The 26,204-nt window shown below is 40.3% G+C and overlaps 1 protein-coding gene, 2 long non-coding RNA genes and 1 pseudogene across 4 annotated transcripts; 3 read left to right on the top strand and 1 right to left on the bottom strand.

Moving 5' to 3' along the window:
• The first annotated feature begins 2,000 nt into the window (after positions 1-2,000).
• LOC133706576 (uncharacterized) lies at positions 2,001-6,385 on the top strand. The gene is made up of 3 exons (XR_009844619.1): positions 2,001-4,509; positions 5,063-5,141; positions 6,180-6,385. It is a non-coding gene; the product is annotated as an uncharacterized LOC133706576 (long non-coding RNA).
• A 2,641-nt stretch (positions 6,386-9,026) lies between these two features.
• On the top strand, positions 9,027-13,409 carry LOC133706514 (uncharacterized). Its single transcript, XR_009844578.1, has 3 exons — positions 9,027-11,535; positions 12,089-12,167; positions 13,204-13,409. It is a non-coding gene; the product is annotated as an uncharacterized LOC133706514 (long non-coding RNA).
• Positions 13,410-15,315: 1,906 nt separating this feature from the next.
• On the top strand, positions 15,316-19,815 carry LOC133745107 (cytochrome P450 CYP736A12-like). 2 transcript variants are annotated; one of them, XM_062173099.1, is made up of 3 exons: positions 16,050-16,190; positions 16,769-17,601; positions 18,820-19,815. In XM_062173099.1, exons 2-3 carry the CDS (start codon positions 17,068-17,070, stop codon positions 19,648-19,650), a joined length of 1,365 nt encoding a protein of 454 aa, XP_062029083.1. In that variant the 5' UTR covers positions 16,050-16,190; positions 16,769-17,067; the 3' UTR covers positions 19,651-19,815. The 2 variants fall into 2 exon arrangements, with proteins under 2 accessions (XP_062029082.1, XP_062029083.1); XM_062173098.1 differs by lacking the exon at positions 16,769-17,601 and having other exon boundaries at positions 15,316-16,190.
• Positions 19,816-21,319: 1,504 nt separating this feature from the next.
• Positions 21,320-25,331, bottom strand: LOC133745108 (cytochrome P450 CYP736A12-like; annotated as a pseudogene).
• Positions 25,332-26,204: the final 873 nt, after the last annotated feature.

Here is a 26,204-nt window from a genome sequence, read left to right as displayed (position 1 = left end):
GTATGTTAAGTGATCATGGCATAGGTTGACTTTGTAAGTGAAGTGGTGGAGTTTGTGTAGCTTCTTTGAGTTATAACCTTTGAGGAATGGGAACCTTTGGATTAAACTCTGGTGGAGTTATTGAGGATGGTTTCCACAAAAAAAAACAGTATCCTTATGTGCATTGTAGTCGTTGGTTGTTGGGGTCATGGTGTTTGACCAATGCTTGTATCTAAAGTCGTTACGAGTATTTGACTAGTAGTTGTGATACTTTCCATTAGTTGGATATGCAGATGTTTTGAGTTGAAGAATACTTAGCAGTTATTGGTTGCTTAGTGATGGAATTGTGTTATAATGGAGCATTCATTCATGCTCAGTTGTTTGGTGTTTAGGATAGCTACTATATATTAGCTAAATGTCGGGGTGTGGTTTGAGGTCTGCGGATGGTATTGGAAATTATTGTGGAGTGCTGCTTCACTGACTATTGTTGAGTAGTAATGCATAATTCGTTGTTACTATGATGGATTTTGTGTATGGTTGACTTATGGAAAGATTGATATGACCTCGTGATAGGATTGACTGTGAAGAGACATTGTGTTGATGTATGAGCTTAGGTAATAACGTTGTTTTCAACTCTAGGAGTGCTAGGGTTGTATAACTAATTTATGAGGCCAGATACTGTTGTGAGGACAGATTATGGATTATGACGTGGTTAGTGTGAAGTGCTATAATCACAGAATTTTGACCACTAGATGTTGACTTACCACCAAATGAGCAGTGAGGTGATTCGTGGGTGAGATACTGAGTGTTGTACTAGTATCGATTAGTGGATGCTAAGATGGTACATATTGCTTGTTGAAGCAATTGATAGATGGAATGATCGAGATTTTTTTTTAGAGTTGTAAGTGTAACTCTAAAGATGTGGGTTTTTCCTAACTAACTCAGGAAGTGTTTAGCTTTATCAATCCCTAATTCTAGCGACGAAATTATTGTGTTTGGTTTGACTCAGAGGATACTAGCTTGACCTCTGTGTGACTTAATTGATTGCTAGGTTTTGAGTGATTGTTTTTATTGCATCATTATGAAAGATGTGTGCAGCAGAGTTCTCGATGGTTTTGAAAAGAGTATTGAGTGACCAAGGTTCGATCCTTGGTGTTGTTGTTGGTTAAACAAAAAGAAAAGAAAACATGCACACAATCTTATTGATTTTATATTACAAAAAGGGAAACGAGGACTATTCTATACTAAGCCTAGTCAGCAGCTCCGGATGGGTTGAGGCTGAGCTCAAGAGAAACGTTTGAGCCACTGTGGTAACCGCCTGAGCCACCAGAATAGTAACCAAATGCGCTACCTTCCTCGGAAGTAGTCTTCAGGTTACCAAAGACGTCCTCGCCGTGCACGGGGAACAGAGGAAGAGTTTGAACCTCCTGGTGATCTCCTCCTCGTTGTTGTAGGGATGTTTGTCCTCCTGTTGTGCCAAAAGAGTTGTACTGGTATTAGTGTTGAAGTGTGAGGAAGATTATGAAACAAAATTTAAATCAAGAAATCCTTCATTACCAGTAGAATAGGTGGAACCAAAGTTGAGATCAATGGATCTACCATCATCAGTAGAACTAGTGGACCCAAAATTGATGTCGATGGATCCACCAGCTGGCCCAAAATTGATGTCGATGGATCCACCAGCACCAGTAGAACCAGTGGACCCAAAATTGAGATCGATGGATCCACCAGTACCAAGAGAACTAGTTCCCATGGGCACTGGAGCAGCCTGATTACACCTATTCATCTGCTTCTCTCGAGCCCTAACGTTCTGGAACCAAAAGTAAATGTTCTTACCCTCAACATGTCCATACTGGTTCAGCTGGAGGCAGATCTCGTGAATGTGCTCTGTAGATGGGCACTTAAATCCCTTGACGTAGTAAAGATCCTTGAGGATTCTTATTTGTTCTGGAGTAGGAATCCATCTGGTACGGCTTCGCCAGAAATCCATGTTGGCACTACTTCCAGCTACTTGGGTGTTTCCTCCCTCCTCTGTTGGTTGCTGTTGTTGTGGTTCCATTTGTTGCGGGGTTTGGAGCTCCATTAGTTGCAGAGTTCGTGGCTCTTGGGTCATGAGGTGAGAGGATGTGAATATCGAGGAATACATGGGTTAGTGTTTGAGGGAGATTTTGTTAGAAGGATTGGAGTTGTTGAACTGGTGATTGGAGATCTGAGATTCTCAGAGGAAAGATGAAATCGAATCTTCAAATGGGAGAGAAGATCAGAAGAGAAGGATTGAAATTGATGAAGAAAGGATTTGAGTTTCGAGAGGAAGACTGCAGAGTTTGAGAGAGAATGGCTGGGGAAAATTTCTTTTCTTTGGTGTGAACAGTTTTTCTCCAGGATGCACCTATTTATAGAACGAGGTGAGCAGATCTCCACCGTTGGATGGACGATCTCTGAGATTCAATCTACGCGTTGGATTAAAGTCGCCCTGAAACCCGGAAAAGTTGTTGACGCGTGGAGAGCGTGTAAGGGGACCGAGGGAACCTCGAGGCGCTGTGGCAGACAGCTGTAGCCGAAAGCAGATTTGACTGCCGTAAATCACGGAAGGGATAAGCCGTGACACAAGTGGGCCGTACTTGGGCCTGTCTCGGATAAAGGCATCACTGTAGCTGTGGGTGGAGGCCTGATGGGCCGAGTTTCAGAAACAGTTTTGGACATGATGGGCCGAGTTTCTGAAACAGTTTTGGATGAGTTGGGCCGGATTTCTGTAACAGTTTTGGATACGTTGGGCTGGGTTTCTGCAACAGTCTTGGATGTTTTGGGCCGAATTGTTGAAACAGTTGGTTTAAATAAAAGGATTGGTATGGATAATAACGTGAGCAGCCGTGCTCGAGTGGTTGAGTGTAAAGTTCGTGTACAAGAGGTCTGAGGTTCGAACCTCGCCTCTCGTTTATTTTTATTATGTTCGTTTAAGACATAATAAGTTTAACGTTTGTACACATTATATTAAGCATAGCTTGTGCTCCAGTGGTTGGGAGCGAAGCATTGGTTTAGGGGGTCTGGAGTTCGAGACTTGCCTCCACTTATATTTTATTTATGTCGCTTATGACATAATAAATATAACAAGTGAGCATATATTAATGAAAGCAGTTCTTGCTTCAGTGGTTGGGAGCAAGACCTTCGTGTTTGAGGTCAGGAGTTCGAAACTTACCTCTTACATTATTTTTGGAATCTTGTATATACTCAGTATACGGACGTATTTTTATACGTAGAGCAGTAGTTTCGAAAATTTCTACAGTTTATTCTGTATAAACTACAGAAAACTTTAAATCGGGAGAAATGGACTCGCGATTAAATTTCGGGACGAAATTTCTTTAAGGAGGGTAGATTGTAATACCCGCAATTTTCCATTTCGTCTCGTGAAATTGTGCGAATTGATTAAAGTGCTTTTGCACGAATATTACCCGAAATAATTCAACTTTTTGAATTATCGAAGTTTCGAAATATTCGTTTTAACAAAAGCTCGAATTGTGCGATTCAAGAAAAATCGACTTTTCTACGTACGGAATTTGGGAAAAACTTCCTTCATAAAAGTTGTAGAGCTCGTCGATATGATCGCGTGCATATGTCGAACGAAATTTTTGGAGTTCGTACGATTATGTTACGAATTTTGGAAATATGAGATTCTTTTTATAATCTCTTTTCCTCGGATTCTCTTTTAGAAATTTCTTTTTCTTCCTTTTCCTTTTCCTTTTCCTTTCCTCCGGGTCTCCTTCCTTCTTTTTCTTTTTCTCTTTTTTTTTCTTCTTTCTCTCTCTCGCTCGACCGAAACCGAAAACAGAGCAAAGGCTCTTCGGTCTCTCTCTACCTCCACCGGCCACCAAACGGCGTCGAACCACTTCCTTTTGCTTCGTCTCAGCCTTGCGCAGCTGCCAGAGGCAGCCTTGCACCGTGACACGGCCACCAGCGGCGGCGGGAAGCTCCGCCCGGTTTGAGCTCGTTTTGGAAACAAGCTTGATATCTCAAGCTACCGGTCACCAATCCTCACCAAAATCCATCCACAAGCTCGCCTCAACTTCCTGAAACTCCCAGAAGCAGCCTCACACGGCGGCGTGGCCCGTAGCAGTGGCTGCAAGTCAAACCCAACCAAGAACGAGACCGGAGCTATCGATCAAGATATCTCGAGCTGTAGTGCATCGTTTTGATTGATTCTTTTTCCAGTGGGTTCCCCTTGATGTTATTAACAACTCTCTAGAAGGCATCGAGGCCTGAAATTGAAGCTTTGACGTCGAAATCGAGCCTTGCCGGATTCTGCAAAATTCTGGAATTTTTCCGACCACCGAAGCTTTCGATCGGTATATCTCGAGCTACAGACCATATTTTTCTGTGATTCTTGAACCAGTGAGTTCTTCTTGAGTTTCTTAACAACTCTTCAGAAGGAATCGAAGCCTTAAATTGACGTTTTTACGTCGAATTGGAGCTCGCCGTTTTCTGCAGTTTCTCGCCGGTTTCTGGAAAATTCCGGCCACCTTCATACTGTTCAAGGTAATTTTCGACCCCTTCCGGTCATTTTCAGACTTCGTGCTAGTTATGAAAGTTGTCAAGCATGATGAGAGGAAGAAGAGCAGCCCGGCCCCGACACCATTGGTGGTGGTCGGCGGCGGCTCTGCCACTAACTCCGGCGGCCCTTTCCGGCCACCTCCGGGGATCAAAAATATGGTTTCTGTACATTTTCAGATTCTATATTTCAATACGATCATTTCGATATATTATACGCAATTTTTGGATATCGTATGATTAAGTTATGAATTTTTAAGTTTAGATCGATTTCGATCGTTAGATTTGTGATCTGTGAAGTTAGGACCGTCAGATGGACTTGTAGTTTTGATATGATGATCTTATGACTGTCCCAGTGGCTTTGTGTGGTCATGGGCGAAGATCCGACCGTTGGATCTTCGTGTAAATGCAAAACAGTGATTAGGAAGGCGATCCGTGAGGATCCGACCGTTGGATCATCATGTAATTTCAATCCGACCGTTGGATTGTCGTTTGATTATGTTTTTGAGTTATTGGCTAAGTTAAGGTCATGTTTGATTAGGTGATCGACGGTTTGATTTGGCGGACGATTCGTGAAATTGTATTTTGAGCTGTTAAGAAGACGCAGCGGGAATTTAGAGGTGAGTAAACCTCACGTGGTTCATATTACGAACCGAGTACCTTTAATTACTTTATTTTCTGTAGTAATTGTGTGAAAATATTTATGGAATAAATATTTGTTTTAAATCATATGGACTTGATCAACTACGGTCCATAGGTAAGTAAAATGATTTAATTATACAAAATGAATTTCATGATTTTCTTGTGTGAACTATAGTTGGTATTAGTGGTCATTCCTGAGTGGGTGATTACGTATATATATATATATATATATATATATTTACGTGATTATATGTGGAATGGTGTGACATTGAAGAGTGTGGAATTGTGATGATTTATTTATTATGGTTTGAAATTTGACTTATCATATTTATATGTGATGATCATGATTGATGAGTTCTTGTTAATATTCATGATTTACATTGGAGTATGTATAGAGTTGGAGAATGTAGGATTCTGAGGACGAGGTGTCCGAAGTTTGACGGTTATGGATAACCGGAGTGTTTGTGTACTGAGGACGGGGATGTCCAAAGTGCGACGGTTTATTATTAACCGAAGTTGTGTACTGAGGACGGGGATGTCCAAAGTGCGACGGTTTATTATTAACCGAAGTTGTGTACCGAGGACGGGGATGTCCAAAGTGCGACGGTTTATTATTAACCGAAGTATATGGTGCTGAGGATGGGGATGTCCAAAGCGCGACGGTTATAGTGTTAACCGAAGTATTTTTGCCGTTGCTTGACCCTAGGCCAAGGTGTCAGAGGTAACGAGGCAGTTAGAGCTCTAACGTATTATTGGGATGGACCAGAGTGGTGTTATGTGGGTTGGGTGTTTGCAGGACCAGTGTGGTGTATTGTGATTTGAGGATTGTGAAAATGTATTCCTTGTGGTTTTCCATGAGTGGTTTGATGTCTCTTTGCAGACGTAATACTGTTGAATTTTACTTGAATTGTAATTTAATAAATCAACAGTTTTTTCTTGTTTACTCATACTGGCTGTAAAAAGCTTACCGGGTTTTGTGTTGTTGCAACTCCCGGTACACTATTCAAATTGTGTAGCGGGTAATCCTACAGGACAGGAGAACCAGGACGGTGATCGTGCGGTTAGAGCAATGGTTATAGTTTTACAGCAATTGTAATAGTGAGGCGAGTTAAGCTCATTTGAGCATTACAATTTGATTTGGTGGGAGTGTGCTGTAATAAATAACTTGAGGATTTGGGTTATTGTAAATTTGAGAGTTGTGAAGTGTGGTTGTTTGTGAGAAAAAAATCCCAGGATGTTAGTTGTAATTTGTTATTATTCATGTTTCGGATTTGAATTGATTATTCAAAATTCGGGGCGTGACAGTTTGGTATCAGAGCGTAAGGTACATATTTGGTGATAATCAGTACCTCCCGAGTGATGGCCCGTCTGCAGCGGATCCCCATCATATACTCTTCGGTACTGGTATAATCATTGGGTATGTCTTAGTATGGGGTCTAGACAACGTGTAAGTCCGTAGGACGGTAGAGTTGTCTACTAAGCTCGTATTAGAATAAGTTTAGTTTCCGCGAGTTGTGATCTTCGAGGAATAGGAACCTCTGGATTTAACTCTGATGAGTCGGTGAGGTAGAGGTCGAGTCTGATGTAGGGACAGGATCTTTCTATGGAGACAGTTGAGGATGAGGTGGAGGCATTAGAGGTTGAGTTGCCTAGTCTACCTGTAGTTGATGTGATGGATGTTATTCTTGGGTTGAAATGGTGAAAGAGATTGAGACCCTAGGAATAGTTGAAAAGAGAATTGATCTCACCAACTCAAGATGATAGGAGTGTGAGAGATTATGAGACAGAATTCTCAAGACTATATTGGTGTACGAGTGTAGTGATGTAATTTGGGAGATACTTATGTTACCTTTAATAAGGGTAGTATGTTAAGTGATCATGGCATAGGTTGACTTTGTAAGTGAAGTGGTGGAGTTTGTGTAGCTTCTTTGAGTTATAACCTTTGAGGAATGGGAACCTTTGGATTAAACTCTGGTGGAGTTATTGAGGATGGTTTCCACAAAAAAAAACAGTATCCTTATGTGCATTGTAGTCGTTGGTTGTTGGGGTCATGGTGTTTGACCAATGCTTGTATCTAAAGTCGTTACGAGTATTTGACTAGTAGTTGTGATACTTTCCATTAGTTGGATATGCAGATGTTTTGAGTTGAAGAATACTTAGCAGTTATTGGTTGCTTAGTGATGGAATTGTGTTATAATGGAGCATTCATTCATGCTCAGTTGTTTGGTGTTTAGGATAGCTACTATATATTAGCTAAATGTCGGGGTGTGGTTTGAGGTCTGCGGATGGTATTGGAAATTATTGTGGAGTGCTGCTTCACTGACTATTGTTGAGTAGTAATGCATAATTCGTTGTTACTATGATGGATTTTGTGTATGGTTGACTTATGGAAAGATTGATATGACCTCGTGATAGGATTGACTGTGAAGAGACATTGTGTTGATGTATGAGCTTAGGTAATAACGTTGTTTTCAACTCTAGGAGTGCTAGGGTTGTATAACTAATTTATGAGGCCAGATACTGTTGTGAGGACAGATTATGGATTATGACGTGGTTAGTGTGAAGTGCTATAATCACAGAATTTTGACCACTAGATGTTGACTTACCACCAAATGAGCAGTGAGGTGATTCGTGGGTGAGATACTGAGTGTTGTACTAGTATCGATTAGTGGATGCTAAGATGGTACATATTGCTTGTTGAAGCAATTGATAGATGGAATGATCGAGATTTTTTTTTAGAGTTGTAAGTGTAACTCTAAAGATGTGGGTTTTTCCTAACTAACTCAGGAAGTGTTTAGCTTTATCAATCCCTAATTCTAGCGACGAAATTATTGTGTTTGGTTTGACTCAGAGGATACTAGCTTGACCTCTGTGTGACTTAATTGATTGCTAGGTTTTGAGTGATTGTTTTTATTGCATCATTATGAAAGATGTGTGCAGCAGAGTTCTCGATGGTTTTGAAAAGAGTATTGAGTGACCAAGGTTCGATCCTTGGTGTTGTTGTTGGTTAAACAAAAAGAAAAGAAAACATGCACACAATCTTATTGATTTTATATTACAAAAAGGGAAACGAGGACTATTCTATACTAAGCCTAGTCAGCAGCTCCGGATGGGTTGAGGCTGAGCTCAAGAGAAACGTTTGAGCCACTGTGGTAACCGCCTGAGCCACCAGAATAGTAACCAAATGCGCTACCTTCCTCGGAAGTAGTCTTCAGGTTACCAAAGACGTCCTCGCCGTGCACGGGGAACAGAGGAAGAGTTTGAACCTCCTGGTGATCTCCTCCTCGTTGTTGTAGGGATGTTTGTCCTCCTGTTGTGCCAAAAGAGTTGTACTGGTATTAGTGTTGAAGTGTGAGGAAGATTATGAAACAAAATTTAAATCAAGAAATCCTTCATTACCAGTAGAATAGGTGGAACCAAAGTTGAGATCAATGGATCTACCATCATCAGTAGAACTAGTGGACCCAAAATTGATGTCGATGGATCCACCAGCTGGCCCAAAATTGATGTCGATGGATCCACCAGCACCAGTAGAACCAGTGGACCCAAAATTGAGATCGATGGATCCACCAGTACCAAGAGAACTAGTTCCCATGGGCACTGGAGCAGCCTGATTACACCTATTCATCTGCTTCTCTCGAGCCCTAACGTTCTGGAACCAAAAGTAAATGTTCTTACCCTCAACATGTCCATACTGGTTCAGCTGGAGGCAGATCTCGTGAATGTGCTCTGTAGATGGGCACTTAAATCCCTTGACGTAGTAAAGATCCTTGAGGATTCTTATTTGTTCTGGAGTAGGAATCCATCTGGTACGGCTTCGCCAGAAATCCATGTTGGCACTACTTCCAGCTACTTGGGTGTTTCCTCCCTCCTCTGTTGGTTGCTGTTGTTGTGGTTCCATTTGTTGCGGGGTTTGGAGCTCCATTAGTTGCAGAGTTCGTGGCTCTTGGGTCATGAGGTGAGAGGATGTGAATATCGAGGAATACATGGGTTAGTGTTTGAGGGAGATTTTGTTAGAAGGATTGGAGTTGTTGAACTGGTGATTGGAGATCTGAGATTCTCAGAGGAAAGATGAAATCGAATCTTCAAATGGGAGAGAAGATCAGAAGAGAAGGATTGAAATTGATGAAGAAAGGATTTGAGTTTCGAGAGGAAGACTGCAGAGTTTGAGAGAGAATGGCTGGGGAAAATTTCTTTTCTTTGGTGTGAACAGTTTTTCTCCAGGATGCACCTATTTATAGAACGAGGTGAGCAGATCTCCACCGTTGGATGGACGATCTCTGAGATTCAATCTACGCGTTGGATTAAAGTCGCCCTGAAACCCGGAAAAGTTGTTGACGCGTGGAGAGCGTGTAAGGGGACCGAGGGAACCTCGAGGCGCTGTGGCAGACAGCTGTAGCCGAAAGCAGATTTGACTGCCGTAAATCACGGAAGGGATAAGCCGTGACACAAGTGGGCCGTACTTGGGCCTGTCTCGGATAAAGGCATCACTGTAGCTGTGGGTGGAGGCCTGATGGGCCGAGTTTCAGAAACAGTTTTGGACATGATGGGCCGAGTTTCTGAAACAGTTTTGGATGAGTTGGGCCGGATTTCTGTAACAGTTTTGGATACGTTGGGCTGGGTTTCTGCAACAGTCTTGGATGTTTTGGGCCGAATTGTTGAAACAGTTGGTTTAAATAAAAGGATTGGTATGGATAATAACGTGAGCAGCCGTGCTCGAGTGGTTGAGTGTAAAGTTCGTGTACAAGAGGTCTGAGGTTCGAACCTCGCCTCTCGTTTATTTTTATTATGTTCGTTTAAGACATAATAAGTTTAACGTTTGTACACATTATATTAAGCATAGCTTGTGCTCCAGTGGTTGGGAGCGAAGCATTGGTTTAGGGGGTCTGGAGTTCGAGACTTGCCTCCACTTATATTTTATTTATGTCGCTTATGACATAATAAATATAACAAGTGAGCATATATTAATGAAAGCAGTTCTTGCTTCAGTGGTTGGGAGCAAGACCTTCGTGTTTGAGGTCAGGAGTTCGAAACTTACCTCTTACATTATTTTTGGAATCTTGTATATACTCAGTATACGGACGTATTTTTATACGTAGAGCAGTAGTTTCGAAAATTTCTACAGTTTATTCTGTATAAACTACAGAAAACTTTAAATCGGGAGAAATGGACTCGCGATTAAATTTCGGGACGAAATTTCTTTAAGGAGGGTAGATTGTAATACCCGCAATTTTCCATTTCGTCTCGTGAAATTGTGCGAATTGATTAAAGTGCTTTTGCACGAATATTACCCGAAATAATTCAACTTTTTGAATTATCGAAGTTTCGAAATATTCGTTTTAACAAAAGCTCGAATTGTGCGATTCAAGAAAAATCGACTTTTCTACGTACGGAATTTGGGAAAAACTTCCTTCATAAAAGTTGTAGAGCTCGTCGATATGATCGCGTGCATATGTCGAACGAAATTTTTGGAGTTCGTACGATTATGTTACGAATTTTGGAAATATGAGATTCTTTTTATAATCTCTTTTCCTCGGATTCTCTTTTAGAAATTTCTTTTTCTTCCTTTTCCTTTTCCTTTTCCTTTCCTCCGGGTCTCCTTCCTTCTTTTTCTTTTTCTCTTTTTTTTTCTTCTTTCTCTCTCTCGCTCGACCGAAACCGAAAACAGAGCAAAGGCTCTTCGGTCTCTCTCTACCTCCACCGGCCACCAAACGGCGTCGAACCACTTCCTTTTGCTTCGTCTCAGCCTTGCGCAGCTGCCAGAGGCAGCCTTGCACCGTGACACGGCCACCAGCGGCGGCGGGAAGCTCCGCCCGGTTTGAGCTCGTTTTGGAAACAAGCTTGATATCTCAAGCTACCGGTCACCAATCCTCACCAAAATCCATCCACAAGCTCGCCTCAACTTCCTGAAACTCCCAGAAGCAGCCTCACACGGCGGCGTGGCCCGTAGCAGTGGCTGCAAGTCAAACCCAACCAAGAACGAGACCGGAGCTATCGATCAAGATATCTCGAGCTGTAGTGCATCGTTTTGATTGATTCTTTTTCCAGTGGGTTCCCCTTGATGTTATTAACAACTCTCTAGAAGGCATCGAGGCCTGAAATTGAAGCTTTGACGTCGAAATCGAGCCTTGCCGGATTCTGCAAAATTCTGGAATTTTTCCGACCACCGAAGCTTTCGATCGGTATATCTCGAGCTACAGACCATATTTTTCTGTGATTCTTGAACCAGTGAGTTCTTCTTGAGTTTCTTAACAACTCTTCAGAAGGAATCGAAGCCTTAAATTGACGTTTTTACGTCGAATTGGAGCTCGCCGTTTTCTGCAGTTTCTCGCCGGTTTCTGGAAAATTCCGGCCACCTTCATACTGTTCAAGGTAATTTTCGACCCCTTCCGGTCATTTTCAGACTTCGTGCTAGTTATGAAAGTTGTCAAGCATGATGAGAGGAAGAAGAGCAGCCCGGCCCCGACACCATTGGTGGTGGTCGGCGGCGGCTCTGCCACTAACTCCGGCGGCCCTTTCCGGCCACCTCCGGGGATCAAAAATATGGTTTCTGTACATTTTCAGATTCTATATTTCAATACGATCATTTCGATATATTATACGCAATTTTTGGATATCGTATGATTAAGTTATGAATTTTTAAGTTTAGATCGATTTCGATCGTTAGATTTGTGATCTGTGAAGTTAGGACCGTCAGATGGACTTGTAGTTTTGATATGATGATCTTATGACTGTCCCAGTGGCTTTGTGTGGTCATGGGCGAAGATCCGACCGTTGGATCTTCGTGTAAATGCAAAACAGTGATTAGGAAGGCGATCCGTGAGGATCCGACCGTTGGATCATCATGTAATTTCAATCCGACCGTTGGATTGTCGTTTGATTATGTTTTTGAGTTATTGGCTAAGTTAAGGTCATGTTTGATTAGGTGATCGACGGTTTGATTTGGCGGACGATTCGTGAAATTGTATTTTGAGCTGTTAAGAAGACGCAGCGGGAATTTAGAGGTGAGTAAACCTCACGTGGTTCATATTACGAACCGAGTACCTTTAATTACTTTATTTTCTGTAGTAATTGTGTGAAAATATTTATGGAATAAATATTTGTTTTAAATCATATGGACTTGATCAACTACGGTCCATAGGTAAGTAAAATGATTTAATTATACAAAATGAATTTCATGATTTTCTTGTGTGAACTATAGTTGGTATTAGTGGTCATTCCTGAGTGGGTGATTACGTATATATATATATATATATATATATTTACGTGATTATATGTGGAATGGTGTGACATTGAAGAGTGTGGAATTGTGATGATTTATTTATTATGGTTTGAAATTTGACTTATCATATTTATATGTGATGATCATGATTGATGAGTTCTTGTTAATATTCATGATTTACATTGGAGTATGTATAGAGTTGGAGAATGTAGGATTCTGAGGACGAGGTGTCCGAAGTTTGACGGTTATGGATAACCGGAGTGTTTGTGTACTGAGAACGGGGATGTCCAAAGTGCGACGGTTTATTATTAACCGAAGTTGTGTACTGAGGACGGGGATGTCCAAAGTGCGACGGTTTATTATTAACCGAAGTTGTGTACCGAGGACGGGGATGTCCAAAGTGCGACGGTTTATTATTAACCGAAGTATATGGTGCTGAGGATGGGGATGTCCAAAGCGCGACGGTTATAGTGTTAACCGAAGTATTTTTGCCGTTGCTTGACCCTAGGCCAAGGTGTCAGAGGTAACGAGGCAGTTAGAGCTCTAACGTATTATTGGGATGGACCAGAGTGGTGTTATGTGGGTTGGGTGTTTGCAGGACCAGTGTGGTGTATTGTGATTTGAGGATTGTGAAAATGTATTCCTTGTGGTTTTCCATGAGTGGTTTGATGTCTCTTTGCAGACGTAATACTGTTGAATTTTACTTGAATTGTAATTTAATAAATCAACAGTTCTTTCTTGTTTACTCATACTGGCTGTAAAAAGCTTACCGGGTTTTGTGTTGTTGCAACTCCCGGTACACTATTCAAATTGTGTAGCGGGTAATCCTACAGGACAGGAGAACCAGGACGGTGATCGTGCGGTTAGAGCAATGGTTATAGTTTTACAGCAATTGTAATAGTGAGGCGAGTTAAGCTCATTTGAGCATTACAATTTGATTTGGTGGGAGTGTGCTGTAATAAATAACTTGAGGATTTGGGTTATTGTAAATTTGAGAGTTGTGAAGTGTGGTTGTTTGTGAGAAAAAAATCCCAGGATGTTAGTTGTAATTTGTTATTATTCATGTTTCGGATTTGAATTGATTATTCAAAATTCGGGGCGTGACAGAATAGGACGGTGTGTAAGCCATAAACAGTCTTTCTCTCTCATTTACTTACAATTTACATACCGTCAGATTTTATGTGTATGTCGTAGAGGAACGGACCGGAGGGAACCGCAGCATGGGGAATGTCCGCGTCTCGTCGCAAGGCTCATTTTGAGCTTCCCTCAAAATAAACTAACTTTTCGTGCTCAAGCAATCGGCTGGATGTGTTTCACTAGAATAAAGTTTTAATTTTAATGAGCTAGGCCCATAACTTTCGTGCGTCTTCGAATTGAATCTGGAATTATATGCTGCATAATCATATTTTGCATTACATATTTTGGTATAATCATATTTTGGTCCAGAATTCGGTGCTTCCGTACGTAATTTCCTACCTTCTTATCAATCATATGCTGCATTACTTATTTTGGTATAATCATATTTTGCATGCATGAACGGATGTACCAATTAATTAGAAGGAAGCACAATTATAACGTGCTACCCTGGTATATGTACCTTGACTAGTTGTCTATAGACTATAGTTTCACAGACACAATAAGTCCTTCAACAATGGCCGTCCTTATAGTCTTCCTCGTGTTCATCTGGTTTCTCATCACCACGGCCAACCTACCGCCTTACTCTTGTGTGATTTCATGCATGCATGTGTCTCAACATTCACCCATCTGTTATGTATTGAGTAGCTTTAAGATCGATATGTACGCAGTGCAAGGTTGAAAATTAATAAAATGATATTATCAGTATTACATGCTTTTTTTACGAAACAACAGACTATAATTAACCATACTCTAGTTAATATTACATGACCATCTCAACATACTAGACTCAAATGTTCACTGTGCATGAGCGGTCCAGAAAAAATAGCGCATGGTTTCCGAGTACAGAGCACACGAGAGGGCTCTGAGATCAGCTGGCCGGTTCTCTGCTAGTCTCTCTATTGGAGAAGATGATTGCTTAGTTTATGCCTGTGTCAAGGGATTCAATTCATTTCAGTCTCTTAGAATGGCTAATGGTTTCAATTCAATTCATTGCTTAGTTTATGCCTGTGTCAAGGGATTCAATTCATTTCAGTCTCTTAGAATGGCTAATGGTTTCAATTCAATTCATTCTAAAGCTCGCGATCTGTTTCGCTAAGATGAGGTTTAATTTCATGAGCTATGCTTGAGCTATTAAGTTTATATCAAATTATACTTTGCACACAAGATCATATAAGACCCTCCATATAACCAATCACTTGTTTTGTGACTTCACTTCATAAACAGTCCATCCTAATGACTTGATCAATGATAGAGTACTGATAATGTCATCCGGCAGATTAAAACATATAAGATGAGAGTGAATTTACCAAGCTCAAAGAACATTAGCAGAACCTCAAAGTAAATATACCTTGAACTAGAAGAAATCTTACAATTATACATTTATAGGTCGACCACATAACTTATATTGGTCCCCAACCGTCCTTCTTAAGTCTTATCAATCTTAAATGATTTGTTGCATTATATTATTTTGTTTCTTCATTTTAACATGTCTCACGCCGTGCACGGATTAAGGAATATGCAGTATCACATGATTCACATTTCACATCATTCGCATGTCTATTTAGGGTCTGCTGTCTGTAGACGTTAATTGCCAGGAAGGACGTCAAATAACTAGGTGAAGAATTACGTACTATGACGACCAAGAATCTGAATCGATCCTTCATATATATAAAGTTATAAACCCTAGCTGGCTAGCTTAGCTAACATTTTACACAACGTCGACGTTGAGAATGGACCCCAGCTAGCTAGCTATAGCTAACAGATAAATTCTACATTGATCAGAGGTGGCGGCTCACAATTCCACCACATAACTTTCGACCTGCAGCCCCATTGTTAGGTCCATATCATCTTATTTATTGCCTCAGAAAAGCAATCAGAATCTAACTACAGATACATGCACCGATACACGTTTATTAATCTATAAATATCTATCTAGTTTCACATATTTTCCAAAAGAAAAAATCTATCTAGTTTCAGAGACACAATGAGTCCTTCAACAATGACCATCCTTCTCCTCTTCGTTGCCCTCATCTGGTCTCTCATCGCTGCAGCCTTCTCAAAACCAAAGCAAAAGAAGCTACCTCCTGGACCTTTGGCACTACCGGTCATTGGTCACCTTCATATGCTAGGCAATCTCCCACATCGCAGCCTCCAACACTTGGCCGAAAAATATGGATCCATAATGTCTATTCGTCTTGGGAATGTGCCCACCATACTAGTCTCGTCCCCGAAAGCAGCAGAGCTATTCCTCAAAACCCATGACGCCAATTTCGCGAGCAGGCCGAGAGTCCAGGCCTCAGAGCACCTAGCTTACGGCACAATGGGCCTGGCGTTTACCGAGTACGGCCCCTATTGGCGCCATGTGAGGAAGCTCTGCACCCTCGAGCTTTTTTGTCCCTCGAAAGCGGAGGCTTTTGCGCCGCTGCGAAGGGAGGAGATAGGGCTGTTGGTGCAGTCGCTGAAGAAAGCTGGAGAGGGAGGTGAGGTGGTGGATGTTAGTGACAAGGTTTATGGCGTTGGTGAGGATATAACGTATAGGATGATATTGGGTTGCACAAAGGATGATGCTAGGTTTGGTTTGAAGGAGATTGTTCACGAAATTTCATTGTTAACCGGGGCATTTAACGTAGCTGATTTTGTGCCCTTCCTCGGTCCATTTGATTTTCAGGTACGTGCCAACTCCTTTTCCTAATACAGTAATTCCAGTCCCAGTCCACTGGTACTGTCTTTAATCGTTCTCTTTATTTCTTTTTTTGGGGGTGGGGTCCCTTTTTGGATATGAGTCACTATCAAAGATGTCAAGGACCACTCACTTCGTTTGCAGTCGCTGTCATATGCTCCCACATTATCACTATGTGTATCCAGGTTTTTCTAGCAATTAAGCGAAAAAAATAATAGATACCTAAATATATAGGTCTCAAATTTAAAACTAACAAGACATCTCAATTTATCACATTGACAGAAATATGCTATTGGAATCCATATACTGCATTGATTATTTTTAGATATAAAAAAAAAATCAACAATTTATATCACATTATCACATTATCACAATCATGGGCATGCATTAGATATTTTATCTGGGTTTTGAACTAATTTAGTTGTACGCACGGTACTTAGAGTGTGACAAATCTTTTTTTTTTAGATCGAGGGTGGGACTTGTGCCTACCGTTTACCTTTAAGAAATTCATATCGCCTAATTTCTTATTTAATTAAAACAAAATTGCCTTTTGAACCAAATTACAGTTAATGGTTGAAATTTCTTTATGAGATCCAACGCCCAGCTGAAAGGTCCATTTGCTGTTGAGCCGAGGGTTGGTCCTGTAATATAAATGAGTCACTGAGCTTGTCATGACCCATATGTTCCACTCTCTCTAAACTTCACAAAATCCAGAATGCCAGGAACAATGATTCCTTCAACAATAATGACCATCCTCCTGGTTCTCCTCACATGACTTTGGTCACTCATCTCTGCCTCCTCAAAATCAAAACACAGAAAACTACCACCCGGCCCTCGGTCATTTCCAATAACCAGAAACCTCTATATGCTAGGCAACCTCCCCCATCGAAGCCTCCAACAATTGGCCAAAAAATATGGACACATCATGTCCATTCGTCTAGGCAATGTTTCTACCATAGTAGTCTCCTCCCCACAAGCCGCAGAGCTATTCATCAAAACCCATGACACTAATTTCGCCAGCCGGCCCAAAATCCAAGCCTCAGAGTACCTATCCTACGGCACAAAGGGCATGGCCTTTTCCCAATACGGTCCCTATTGGCACCATATGAGGAAGCTCTGCATGCTTCATCTCTTCTGTCTAGCAAAAATGGAAGTTTTCTCGCCGCTGCGAAAGGAGGAACTGGGAGTGCTGGTAAGAAAGCTGAAGAGAGCTGCAGAGGAAGGTGGAGTCATGGATGTTAGTGAGAAGATTGGTGTGATGAATGAGGACATAACGTATAGGATGGTGTTGGGTTGTAAAAGGGATGATAGGTTTAATTTGAAAGCCATTGTTGAGGAAACGCTTTTCTTGACTGGGGCTTTCAATATAGTTCATTCCCTTGTTGCACTTGATATTCAGGTATGCTAATCCCAAGTTCCTAACTCTTTTCCCATAGGCAATTCTCTTTGATGGTTAATTAATATCCGAACTGATGCAATGGTAGACAATTTTGGCCAAATCTTCTTAATTCTACATTATTGTTTTCATGTATGGAGCTGGTTTACCATTACATATACCATACACTAAACGATTTGAAATTTTAAACTGGAACCCGGTTGTATAGCAGTACAGGTGAGGGCACTTCTAAGACTTCTCTGTCTCTACGAACTACTTGATTAACAAAGTAGACGTCAACATAACGAACCTAGTTTTGGGAAAGTAACCAGCTAGCAGATAGCCAGTAGTAATCAGTTCGGAGTAATCATTGAGTGATTGAAGATGTGTGAATAAAACTTCACTTCTCGAATCACAGTAGAAAAAAGCACAATGGTATTAGACTATTAGGATTTGTTTGAAAGTTAAAACTATATTAAAGATGCTTTAGAGCAACTCCAACAGCTTCCCCATATTTTAGTTTTTCTCTATTTTAGGGAAAAATGAGCCTCTTTTGCTCCAACAGATTCCCTATAACTTTCTCCATTTTAGGGAAAGTGAGGAGAGAGAAAACAAAATTCCCTAAATTTACAGCAATCTCTAAAATTTTAAGGAAGAATTTGGAGATTTTAGAGATTGCTGTAAACTAGGGAATCTGTTGGAGTTGAAGAAGAAAAATTGCTTAAAGTTTTGACTTTTGCTTCCCTATAATACAAAAATTATAGAGAAGCTGTTGGAGTTGCTCTTAGTACGTAAATTGATCTGTGGTCGATTAATTTCCCCATTTTGCTCAAATTGAGATAGTGGAAGAATCACACAGACCTAAACCTAAAATGACTCCCCAGTATTGCACGTTTTCGTTATCAGAGGTAGAGCAGTAGTATATGACACGTATTAAGTAAATTAATTAGATCAAGAGTTAGAGCGATCACCATTTATTGCTCAAGTGCAACGAATCTTATAATTTGTTCTGTAGCAGTAGCTATCTTGTCCCTCAATTAATTAATAAACTGATGTAGGAATGGAAATTTTGTTCACACATGTTCAATTACTTGGTGCACATCCTTGATCCGTCCAGCTAAAGTTTAGCAGGGTAGCCTTTTTCTGGTGATCTGATCTTGGAGTAGATAACATAATAGAATAACATGCATAGTACTATCACTACTATGGAATCTTAATGATGCAATAATTTCTTTCTCCCAGGGATTGACCAAGCGCTTAAAGAAAGTTACCAAGATGATCGATCAACTCCTGGAGAAGATAATAGACCAGCATGAACAAGTTGCCAACACCAAGAGTGGGAAACAAGGCCATGAGGACTTTGTAGACGTGTTGCTTTCGTTAACGAACCGACCGTTGAACCCGAATGATGAGCAAGTACACTTCCTTGATCGAACAAATGTGAAAGCCATCTTAGTAGACATGATAACGGCGGCTTTTGATACTTCGGCCACATCGATTGTTTGGAGCCTTGCCGAGCTCTTGAGGCATCCATGGATCATGAAGAATCTCCAAGAAGAGATCCAAAGTGTGGTTGGTATGGACCGAATGGTGGAAGAATCTGATTTGCCCAAGCTGGATTACTTGAGTATGGTGGTAAAGGAGAGCTTCAGACTACACCCAGTTGCACCGTTACTAGTCCCACATGAATCCATCGAGGACATTACCATCGATGGATATGACATACCCAAGAAGTCGCGGATCATAGTAAACATCTGGAGCATTGGAAGAGATCCTAATGTTTGGTCAGAAAATGTTGAGGAGTTTTATCCTGAAAGGTTCATGAACAGCAATATAGACCTCCGGGGACATAACTTTCAGCTCATCCCATTTGGGTCTGGGCGAAGAGGGTGTCCGGGTATGCAATTAGGGCTAGCCACAGTTCGGCTAGTTCTGGCACAACTGGTTCATTGCTTTAACTGGGAGCTCCCAAATGGCTTGCTACCTCAAGACTTGGACATGTCTGAGGATTTCGGCTTATCACTGTCAAAAGCCAAACACTTGCTTGCTAAGCCAACGTACCGTCTTATGTAGGTTATTTTTTCAATGTAATTTTTTGATTAAGGAATCTTATGTAGTTTGTTGGATCTCAACTGACATTCATCCATAGTTTGTTAGATCTCAACGAGCATTCATCCATCTATTATTCTGCAGCTTAAAGAAATGTGCGCAAATGCAATTAGTATAATGATTTCATCAGTAATATTGTTTGCATCATGAATCAATATGTTCATTACAAATGCACATGATCAAGGTACTCGAGACAAGTTTCTTAGGCCGGAACTCGATCTAATTATGTAAATACGATTTACAAATTCACTCTAATTATGTAAATATCACTTACAAAGAAATTTTGAGCTTGTTTTGTTTGGCAACCTTACAAACGAAGAACAGCTCCGTATCAATCTTCTAGAAAAAAAAAATCATATACTAGGTTGATACTGGGTTGTACAAAGAATGATGATATATATGAAGGGAATAATTGAGGAGCCTCTTGGACCTGAGCATTCAACATAGCTGATTTCGTGTCATTCCTCGGTCTTTTTTTTTTTTTTTTTTTTTTAAACCCACCCTTGATGGGGCTCGAACTCCTGATCTCTTATATATGAGACCAAAGCCTTACCACCCCACCAAACACACACACCCTTCCTCGGTCTATTTGATTTTCATATACCAACTCCTTTTCCTAATATGGTAATATCAACTCACCTGCGTTTTATATCTGCCAGTAAATTGGTAAGAAATACTACAGAAGAGTTGACATTCATATGATTTGTTTGCAATTTCTTTCTTTCTTGGTCTTTTCCAATTTCCTTTCTTTGAATAGCCTGTGCCAGTAAGAATGGATTGAACATGCCAAACTCTCGGGGGCTTTTTATTCTCCTGAGCTGTTTTGCAGTTCTGTAATATGATTGTGCATTATCCAGTTGAAAAGCCTCATGGATTAGGTTTTTGAATTCATTTAATAGTTGTGCATGGGGTACTTGGATGTTTGTTATATACTCATTTACATCTAATTGAATCAAATTACAATTTAGTTGAACCAAATTTACAACATTAACAACAAAGTTATCACATTTGTTTTACACATTTACATATAATTGAACTAAGTTACTACATCGACAACAATTTGTTCATAAACTTGTAAAAATATCGTAGGTGGAGTAATTACCTGTAATAGAACTAAAATTACCCAAAAAATAACTCTATTTACCACAATGACAACAAAATTGTTGTCAGATCTGTAAATGAGTGTATCACATACATAGAGGTACCGTAGAATTTCCCTTTGTGCATGTCTTGTCCACTGATTATCAATAGTTAGACAGCATACTTGATTGCCATAAATGTAGTCTCAAATGCGTGTTTTTCTGTTTTGTAGACAAACCATGAGCTAGACAAGCGGGCGGAATGATGCTCTGTTTTCGGAAAGTATGTGCTATTTTTTCTTGACCGGTGGGTGGTGTATTACTCAATAGTGAACATTTGAGTCTAGTTTGAGCAAATTTTTTTTGTTGAGATGGTTATGTAATATTAAGCAGAGTATGCTCACAAATATTAATGGTATAGTTACTTTTAAATGGTCATGGTTATAGTTTGTTATTTTCATGATAATGCAATCATATTTGAGAAATCGCGAATAATTGTGCTGCTTTCAATAGTACTGATGAAACCATTTTATTAATTTTCACTCATGCTTGCATTGCACACATTTCTTTATGCTACGAAATAGTGGATGGATGAACAAGCTACAGAAGACGGTAGGTCGGCTTAGCAAGCAAGTGTTTGGCCTTTGACATTGATAAACCGAATTTCTCAGACATGTCCAAGTCTTGAGGTAGCATGCCGGTTGGGAGCTCCCAGTTAAAGCAGTGCACCAGCTGTGGTTAGCCCTAATTGCAGACCTGGACAACCTCTTCGGCCAGACCCAAATGGGATGAGCTGAAAGTCATGTCCCCGGAGGTCTATATTGTTGTTCATGAACCTTTCAGGATAAAATTCCTCAACATTTTCCGACCATACACTAGGATCTCTTCCAATGCTCCAGATGTTTACAATGATCCGCGACTTCTTAGGTATGTCGTATCCATTTATTGCAATGTCCTCGATAGATTCATGTGGGATTAGTAATGGTCCAACTGGGTGTAGTCTGAAGCTCTCCTTGACCACCATACTCAAGTAATCCAGCTTTGGCAAATCAGTCTCTTCCACCATTCGGTCCATGCCAACCACAGTTTGGATATCTTCTTGGAGATTCTTCATGATCCTTGGATGCCTCAAGAGCTCGGCAAGGCTCCAAACAATCGATGTGGCCGAAGTATCAAAAGCCGCCGTTATCATGTCTAGTAAGATGGCTTTCACATTTGTTCGATCAAGGAAGTGTACTTGCTCATCATTCGGGTTCAACGGTTGGTTCATTAATGAAAGCAAGACGTCTACAAAGTCCTCATGCTTCCCTTGTTTCCCACTCGTAGTTTTAGCAACTTGTTCATGGTCGTCAATTATCTTCTCCAAGAGCTGATCGATTGTCTTGCTAACTTTCTTCATTCGCTTAGTCAACCCCTGATATAAGTAGAAAAATATAATAAACCACATCTAATACATTAACATACAGTAAAAAATATACACTTAGGCAATCTAGACTAAAGTCTATGAATATTATGTATCATAGTCCAATCTTGGAGTCACCATGGAAAAGGCTGCCTTGCTAAACTTTAGCAGGAAGGCGACAAATGCTTCACTGTGAGCAGGAGACGGCTTAACAAAATACATTATTTTATCAATTATCTTAAATATAAAATAACAACGAATCAGAAGTGCCTAGCAGCCTAGAGGAAAAGGAAAGATAATATATGATTTTCTACCTGGTGGCCAACAAACTTTGAAACAGGTTACTACTGGAATTTCACAAAACTTGCACTACAAGGGAAAACCCCTTTAATGACAAACCAGTTTTGTCTCCCATTCAAACAAATTTGTCACCCATTGGTATGGGTGACAAAATCATTTTGTCTCTAATTTTGTCTCTAATAGTGTGTGACAGATTCTTATCAGTGACGACAAGTAAATTTTGTCACCCAACCATAAGGGCGACAAAATACATTTTGTCACCTATACACCTATATTTTGTCTCCTAAAATTGTTCACAATTACCGGGAAATCCTAAATGGCGGGAAACTAGATTGCGGGAAAACTGAATTCGAAGGCCATTTTTTTAATATTTTAATTCAGTACATATATACTTTTGTATTTATGTTAACTTGAAACATTAACAAAATTGAAATCAAATGACAGTCAAATTGAAGCGTTCACTTTTATTCCAAGAAAAAATATATGGAGATGTAGCATTGATTAACCAATATCCAACATCAATGTACTAAATAGACAACAACATAAACATGTTCACTAAAAGATACTACCAAGTCAAAATATTAAAATTGTGGCCTTATAAACTACTTCCTCATCTTCGTGTTCTTCCTCGTCCTTATCCTTAGGCATATGATCATCATCCATCACCATAATTATATACAGCATATATAGCCTTGGACGGTAGCAACTTGACCCTCAATCTGCTCCATGTTCCTCGAAAGCTTTTCCATTGTACTTGTCAGCTCAGAAGAAGAGATCTCTGCCTCTAGGATCATAGACCAAATTCTACCCAAATTCGCCAAGATATTTACCTGCATAGGGAGATGAAATTCTATCGAATGGAACCAAAAAAGCCACAGCACATGGAACTAACCATAACCAACAGCATAAAACAGAGCAATGGAAACTTAATCCACTGAAATCTAAGATGTGGCCCAAAATAAGGAAGCATAATATAAAATGAGAAGGAATGAGTTGATCACTGAAATGGTGAAGCCAATAAAACCTGGAACAAAAACTACTGTAAATCATCACCACCACAAATCAATATAACTCAGATCATAGTAGGCAGCCAAAAAGGCAAGTACAAGAAAAAAGTTTGAAAGCTAGATAGTGGAAACCAATAAAGCCGAAGCTCTACCCATTCCAATTCCGGACTGCAGCCTCCACCAGCCAAATCCTAAAACACATCAATAAAACCATGATGCATCATTATTCTAATTGAATCAAGAAGATTTGGAGGAATAAAATTATAGAAAGGAGTAACTTGATCACTGAAACCAATAAACCCGATAACCCAACGACTTGCTGTAGACCCCAGCAGCCATCACCATCAAATGAGCCAAATCCTAAAGCACTGCACGAGGTAGGGGATCCTTCTGCAAATCCTTGAGCTTGATCAAGATGGGTTTCCACGCCATATAAACAGTGTAATCATACCATGAAAACCCAGAAAGAAAACCAAATCAAAATTAGATCTTGAGCCCTAAACAGACCCAAACGAAATCCACCCCACTTCGAATCAAATTCGCACAATTGACAATACTAAATTATAATCAAAGATCAACACAATCAATGAGCATGAGAGAGGAGAGGAGAGGAAAGACAACTGACGATCACGGCAACATGGAAAATCAGAAATAACGGGCATTCGAGGTTGATTCGTCAAAGAGCAGGCAACACTCAGCAGTGTTAGTGGGAGACGTGAGGAGTGGGCGCGGCAACTCTTCCTAAAAAGAAAACTTATTTAACTGTTTTCTCAACACCAAGAAACCTTACGACGTCGTATCTTATTGCCAAAATAGAGTTAGCGACAAAAAATTATGCAATAGGAGACACGTCCTATTGCCTCCCCTATTCCGCTTTCAGTGACAAAAAATAGTTGTCCCCTATGCTAATAATTCGTCACTGAAAAAGCGGTGAATTATGTTTATATATAAGACAAAAATTTTGGTGACAATATTAGGATTTCGTCGCCCATCAGATGTTTAGGGGACAAAATTTAGGTTTGTCACAAATAATTTTGTCTCTAAAAGGGTTTTTTCTTGTAGTGTTGGTTTCCTATGTTTGACTTCAAGTTTGTTGATCCTAATGCAGTTCATATAGAGACAAAGAAGTGCAGCTGGGTTCCCATGAAGTTCTAGTGTGGTTGGTTCGAAATTTTGAATAGTTCAGTGTCCGAAGACTAACTCCATATATAAATTCAATAATATAAAATTAAATAACTTTTGGCCGGAACTAGTCTACCATTGTATCGGTTCATAAATGAATGATCGAAGAGAAAGGAAATGCCTATGGGAAAGAGTTGGATTAATTAGCATACCTGAATATCAAGTGCAGCAAGGGAAGGAACAAAATCAGATATATTGAAAGCCCCAGCCAAGAAAGACGTTTCCTCAACAATGGCTTTCAAATCAAACTGATCATCCCTTTTACAACCCAACACCATCCTGTACGTAATGTCCTCATTCATCACACCAATATCCTCACTAACATCCACAACACCACCTTCCTCTGCAGCTTTCTCAGCAGCACTCCCAGCTCATCCTTTCTCAGCGGCGCGAAAGCCTCTATTTTTGCTGGACAGAAAAGCTGAAGCGTACAGAGCTTCCTTACATGGCGCCAATAGGGACCATATTCGGAAAAGGCCATGCCCTTTGTGCCGTAGGATATGTACTCCGAGGCTTGGATTTTGGGCCGGCTGGCGAAATTAGTGTCATGAGTTTTGAGGAATAGCTCTGCGGCTTTTGGGCAGGAGACTACTATGGTCGGAACACTGCCTAGACGGATGGACATGATGTGTCCATATTTTTTGGCCAGGTGTTGGAGGCTTCGATGGGGAAGGTTGCCTAGTATGTGGAGATTTCCGATTATTGGCAGTGACCGAGGGCCTGGTGGTAGTTTTTTGTGTTTTGATTTGGAGGAAGCAGAGATGAGTGACCAAAGGTGTCACGCCCCGGATTTTGAATAACAAATCCAAATCCGAAACATGAATTAATACAACTCACATAAATACAACCTGAATTTTTTCTCAAAACAACCACACCTCACATCGCTCGATATTACATAAACCAAATCTCAAATTTGTTTATTACAGCACACTCTCACCAAATTATATTGTAAGGCTCAAATGAGCATAACTCACCTCACAATTACAATTGCTGTAAAACTAAAACAAATTCTCTAACCCGCACGATCACCGTCCTGATTCTCCTGACCTGCAGGATTACCCGCTACACCGTTTGAATAGTGTACCGGGATTGCAACAATACAAACCCGGTAAGCTTTTTGCAAAGCTCGTATGAGTAAATGAAAGGATTGCACGATTTAAAGTAACACAATCAACTCAAGCACATTTTAATTTTGTTTTGCATAAGAATTGAAGTGTACAACATCACTTCAAGCATCAATCAACTCACATCTCATCATGACTACTCAATAATAAACAACTTCTTACTCAATATATACTCACAGGCTTATGATTTATTTATATAAATCATCCCATGCAGTATATTATACTTACAGGCTTATGATTAATTATATTAATCACCCCATTCAGTATATCATACTTACAGGCTTATGATTAATTATATTAATCACCCCATTCAGTATGTCATGTCATACCCAAGGGCATATGATAACTCGTTTATCCCCCAAGCAGTATGACGGCAGACAGACTAGAGCTCTAACTGTATCGTAAAGTGTCACCTGGGCCAAGG

This window comes from Rosa rugosa, chromosome 4, assembly GCF_958449725.1.
Source record: "Rosa rugosa chromosome 4, drRosRugo1.1, whole genome shotgun sequence".
NCBI classification, from domain to species: domain Eukaryota; kingdom Viridiplantae; phylum Streptophyta; class Magnoliopsida; order Rosales; family Rosaceae; genus Rosa; species Rosa rugosa.
This window is presented reverse-complemented; position numbering and strand designations above follow the sequence as displayed.